At 36.7% G+C, this 5,806-nt stretch overlaps 1 protein-coding gene across 1 annotated transcript; it reads left to right on the top strand.

Annotated features, from left to right (window-relative positions):
* Window positions 1–339: 339 nt before the first annotated feature.
* LOC124884324 (extracellular calcium-sensing receptor-like) lies at window positions 340–4,885 on the top strand. The gene is made up of 6 exons (XM_047392191.1): window positions 340–554; window positions 649–934; window positions 1,077–1,868; window positions 2,011–2,238; window positions 2,362–2,485; window positions 3,972–4,885. Exons 2-6 carry the CDS (start codon window positions 671–673, stop codon window positions 4,883–4,885), a joined length of 2,322 nt encoding a protein of 773 aa, XP_047248147.1. The 5' UTR covers window positions 340–554; window positions 649–670.
* The last annotated feature ends 921 nt before the right edge of the window (window positions 4,886–5,806 follow it).

Here is a 5,806-nt window from a genome sequence, read left to right as displayed (position 1 = left end):
CGTTGTTTCAAAGATGTTGGAGAACTAATCACAGATTGTCTGTGGATGTAGGCTTTCTCACATCCTTCTTTCTCTTCATGTAATCTTTATTATTAATATGAAAAATATTAAGAGATGAATCCTTACATATATAAATCATACTTAAAGCAAGATATTAGTTGGTCATCATGTCCCTCCCTTTTTTGGTTTTGGTACTCCCACAGAGATGCAGTGTCATTGTATATCATTTATAAGCTGATCCATTTCTGAGCAGCTGTCATAGTATTAGTGTATATCATGGTTTATAAAACACCACTCTGTGATTTGGTCATTTCAGAAAACATGACATTTATGCAGAGATGGCCTGAGCTTGGATGTGCACTTTTACAACTGCTGGTTTTGGTGTCTGTTTCACAAACAGAAGACCCAATATGCAGGCAGATCGATAATTCTGAGATTGCACAGCTATCCCAGGATGGGGACATTGTGTTGGCTGGAATCTTCTATTTCCACAGCAGCTGGAAGAACAGAGAGAATACGTATACACAAAAGCCCTTGGCACTGCAATGCATCAGGTAAATTATACTTTGAAATACTTAATACACTTTGCTATTGTTTTCCAGTTTTTATGCCAACCTTTTGTAACTCTAAATCAAGTTTGAATTTCAGAGAGTTCCAATTTGCTCAGACCATGCTTTTCGCCATTGAGGAAATAAATAACAGTACGGACTTACTGCCAGGAATTTCTCTGGGCTATAACATCTATGACACTTGTGGTTCCATTCCAAGAAGCATAAAAGTTGCACTGGCCTTAAACAATGGTAACGACAATAGATCTTCAAACCCTGAGAAGACATGTACCAAACCTGCAGAAATGCAGGCTATAGTGGGAGAAACTTCTTCCTCTCCTAGCACTGCAATAAGTACTCTCATTGGACCATTTCATATACCACTGGTACGTAGAACTGGTAAAACTAAAATATAATTGTTAAAAAAATATTATTCAGTTTCAGATGGAAAGGGTAATGTGTTTTTGTCTGTATATTTTCAAACTTTTTTATTCCTTTTTTTTTTTATAAATTTTTTTTTTCTTTTAGATCAGCCATTTTGCCACATGTGCCTGTCTCAGTGATAAAACCAAGTACCCATCCTTTCTCAGAACAATACCCAGTGACTATTACCAGAGCAGAGCCCTCGCCCAACTGGTCAAACATTTTGGTTGGACTTGGGTTGGAGCAGTTAGAACCAATGATGATTATGGCAATAATGGCATGGCTATATTCACTGAAACTGCAGAGCAACTGGGCATTTGTCTTGAATATTCTGTTTCTTTCTTTAGAACAGATTCAACAGAAAAAATCCAAAAGTTAATCAAAACTATACAAACTTCAACCTCCAAAGTGGTTATAGCTTTTGTATCACACTTGGACATGGATGTGCTTATACATGAGTTGTCCAACTACAAGTTGACTGGGTACCAATGGGTTGGCAGTGAGTCCTGGATCTTTGATTCTCAAATTGCAGCAGTGGATAAGAATCACATCCTGGATGGAGCAATAGGGGTTTCCATTCCTAATACACATGTGAGTGGTCTCAAAGAGTTCATACTTGATGTGAGGCCACTCAAATCTTTAAATAATGACTTGTATACAGAGTTTTGGGAGACATTGTTTAGCTGCAAGTTCAAGCAGGAAAAATCAGCTGAAACTTTTAGAGAATGTACTGGATATGAGGATCTGACTGGAGTGGAAAACACCTTCACTGACATGTCACTCATGCCCATTTTTAACAATGTCTATAAAGGAGTGTATGCCGTGGCTCATGCTCTGCACAATATTCTCGGATGTGATAAAACATGCAACATCAATGTGCAGTTAGATCCATTCACGGTGAGCTTGAAAGAAACATTAATTATTACAATTTTTCATCTGAATCATCAACACATTAAAAAGAAACTGAGGCAGTTATACACAAGCAATTATGTAACTATTTGTATCATTTGATTAACATAAAAAATGTCTGTTTTCTTAGATTTTACAGCAGATTAAAAAGATTCACTTCAAAACAAAGGAAGGAGAAGAGGTTTATTTTAATGAGAATGGAGATCCAGCTGCAAAGTATGAAGTTATAAACTGGCAACGGAGAGAAAATGGCGTTGTGGACTTTGTCACAGTTGGTTTATATGATGCATCATTACCATTAAACAAACAGCTAAAACTGCAAAACAAGTCCTTGCTTTGGGCACAGAGCTCAACACAGGTACAAACAATTGTGAATTGTTATTTTTTTCTTTCAAATGACATAATTTCTGTTATTGCTTCATTATTTGGCGAGGAGTCAAGGACGCAAAGATCTTAGTTCATGGTGCATTTGCCTTTGCAGGTACCTGTGTCGGTTTGCAGTGAGATGTGTCCCCCAGGGACGCGCAAGGTTCACCAGAAAGGAAAGCCTGTTTGCTGCCATGACTGTATAAGATGTGCCGAAGGAGAAATGAGCAACATCACAGGTTTAGAACAACTCAGTGAAAAGTTTGACATTGTTTCATTGGTCAGAGTGAAATTGTTTCTGCTGAAATGCCATCTAAAAAAATTTGTATTATTGTTTTTGAAACTGTGTGGTGTTGGTGTAACAAGCACAATTTCATTTGAACAAATTCCTTTTAGTTGAGTTCAGTTTATTTAATTAGTGCCTACTGACAACAAATATCGTCTCAAGACACAAAAGAAGTCAGTTCAATTCAGACATACAGACAGATTAAAATTCAATGACATACATTTCAATTTGATCCTTTTTTTTAAACAATGCAATTAAGCACAGGTTAATATTTCAGTTGGTAAAAAATCACTTCATTCATTGAGTCACTGACTGCACCCATCAGCCATGATCGAGTGGGGCTTTGAGAAGACAGAGCAGACACACATAAAACAAAAAACACTGAGTACTGATCCAGGAGTATTTTCTAAGTTAAAAACAAAACAGAGAGTAAATGGCAGTATTAGCTCTGTTAGTGACTTCATTTGGGACAGAAACACAGCTAAACAGATAAGCTGTGAACCACTTGTTGATTCCAATAGATGAAAAACAAAACATGCACTTAGTATATAATCTATAAAAATAGAAAATGCAAAAAAGTGAAATACTTCAGCTTTACAAAGTTTACTTTAAATTAAAACCAAGAAAAATAATTATATTTACCAATATTTTACTTTAATTAAAGGATAACAGTAACATGAGAGTGCATTGCTAGATTTTAGATTTCTGATTAGAGTCTTTTTCAATGTGATTATTTTGAATTTATTTGAAAGTTACTATTGCATAGCAACTGCGATCTATGGTAAAATATAATGTTTTTATAATGGAACAATAAAGGAATATATCATATACATGATTTTACAGTCAGCATACCAGATAACATATTTATCCAGTATATATCATCTGGTATGTTGTCCATTTTTAGACTGACTTAATGAAGGTGTTGCTGAGTCATGTTAAATTCTAGTACAAATGTAAAAAATAAGCAGCACCAAACATTTTGAAAAAAAGACCGCAAGCTTGCTTTATAATTGGATGCACTTGTAAAAGTTTGGAGCAAAGCCTCTGCAAGAAAGACATAAACATGATGCCACCAATTAATCTTTTGATTACTATATACAAACCTCTCTTTTGGATGTTTTTGCAGCAAGAACTTATATAAACTAACAGGCATTAAAACCTGTGAGTAGAAAATGTTTTCAAAGTCCAGTTTTTAAATTAAAGTTGCTTAATCTACATCATCAAATTCAAGCATAAAGGAAAGAGATGACAGACCTTTTTAACTGCTTCACCAGATCGCAAGACTTAGATGATCTAAGACACTACCTGGAAAAAACTTCCTTAACCATTTAGACAAAATCTTGTCCCTTCCTACTTTACTTAATTCAGTCTTCTTCAATTAATTAACAATTAAATACATACACTAGACTAATCCCATCCTCAACATTCATATTTTGCAGATGCTGTCACCTGTGTGAGATGTCCCCCTGAATCCTGGTCAAACGAAAGAAGAGATGCCTGTAAAAACAAGGAAGCTGTTTTTTTATCATATGAGGAAATTATGGGAATGCTTCTCAGTACAGCAGCTTTATTTGGAACATGTATAACAGCTATTGTGATCATCATTTTCTACAGAAACAGGAAAACTCCTCTTGTGAAAGCTAACAACTCTGAACTGAGCTTCCTGCTCCTTTTCTCCCTGACTTTGTGTTTCCTCTGCTCTCTGACGTTCATCGGCCAGCCTTCTAAGTGGTCCTGCATGCTGCGTCACACAGCTTTTGGCATCACCTTTGTGCTCTGTCTCTCTTGTGTTCTGGGGAAAACAATGGTAGTTTTAATGGCATTTAAAGCTACACTTCCTGGGAGAAATATGATGAAATGGTTTGGGCCTGCACAACAGAGACTCAGTGTTTTGGGTTTCACTCTTGTACAAGTAATCATTTGTGTCGTCTGGTTAACAATTTCTCCTCCTTTTCCATCTAATAATTTTAAGGAATTTAAAGAGAAAATGATCCTAGAGTGTGCTCTGGGCTCAGCTGTGGGTTTCTGGTCTGTGCTTGGTTACATAGGACTACTTGCAATGTTGTGTTTTATTTTTGCTTTTTTAGCTCGGAAGCTGCCTGATAATTTTAATGAAGCCAAATTCATCACCTTCAGCATGTTAATATTCTGTGCTGTATGGATCACATTTATTCCAGCATATGTCAGCTCTCCTGGGAAGTTCAGTGTTGCTGTAGAAATCTTTGCAATTCTGGCCTCTAGTTTTGGATTATTGATTTGTATCTTTATTCCAAAATGCTATATCATGTTACTGAAACCGGAGAGAAATACTAAAAAGAACATGATGGGGAAAGTGCCACAAAAGTCATTCTGAAGAGTACGAATTTCTAACATGCAATCTAAATGTGTTCCATTTTCTTTATATTTAGATAGCCAGCAATCATCAACAGTCTCTTAATATGCAATAAATATATGGTCTTTATCTTACATATACATCTAAAAAGTAAAAGCTTTTATTAAATTCATGTGTGTGTTCTATTGTGTGAGAAAAATTGAGCGGAGAAAAATATGACTTTAGATTGCTCATTCAAATCCATTTATCCGGTGTCCCCCTCTTACCTGAGATCATTTTGCAAGGATAAAAGATCTAAATGGGAAATCCCTCTCATCATCAACACCCACCAGTAGGCCTCCTGGTCCTCCTGACCTCTGAGATGTGTAGGAGCAGTAGCTCAGCTTTGAGCTTGCTATAGATAAAGGAGTTCCTTACATTATCTTTTGGCTTAGCTCTTTCTTCCCTGTGACTGAACAGAGCTGCTCTTGCTTTACTGCAGACAAGCCTCCTCCAGATCCCCATAACACATGGGGTGGAGAACCAAACTTTATAATTCTAACATCTGAAGTGTTGTTCCGCAGCCATGATGAATGACACACTTCTCCTCATGTGTCCAAGGTTCAACAATCATTCAGCGCCGCTTCCCCTACACCCTAGTATTTGTTAACCCAGGTCCTCAAGGCACACTGTCCTCCAGGTTTTAGATGTTTCCCTGCTTGAACACACACAATTTCAATGACAAAGGCCTATTATTTAGCCATCAATTGAAATCAGGTATGCTGAAGCAAGGAAACATAAACATGCAGGACAGTGTGCTTTGAGGACCAAGGTTGAAAATCACCACCTTAGAGTAAACTTTCCTTGGGAGGCTGGGAAGTGTGATTCCTCTCTAGTTTGAATACACTTCCTCATCTCCTTACTTCAAAATTGGGATCACTATTAACTCTTCCAATGCCCCAA

The sequence above is a fragment of the Girardinichthys multiradiatus genome, chromosome 18 (genome assembly GCF_021462225.1).
Source record: "Girardinichthys multiradiatus isolate DD_20200921_A chromosome 18, DD_fGirMul_XY1, whole genome shotgun sequence".
In the NCBI taxonomy this organism is placed as follows: domain Eukaryota; kingdom Metazoa; phylum Chordata; class Actinopteri; order Cyprinodontiformes; family Goodeidae; genus Girardinichthys; species Girardinichthys multiradiatus.
The sequence above is the reverse complement of the archived record's forward strand: the minus strand, read 5'-3'. Positions and strand labels throughout refer to the sequence as shown.

Coding starts and splice junctions, on each gene's coding strand:
- LOC124884324 (XM_047392191.1), top strand. CDS start 671: ATGCTTTTCGCCATTGAGGAAATAAATAACAGTACGGACTTACTGCCA. Junction 935..1,076: donor GACCATTTCATATACCACTG/GTACGTAGAACT, acceptor TTTTTCTTTTAG/ATCAGCCATTTTGCCACATG. Junction 2,239..2,361: donor GGGCACAGAGCTCAACACAG/GTACAAACAATT, acceptor TTGCCTTTGCAG/GTACCTGTGTCGGTTTGCAG.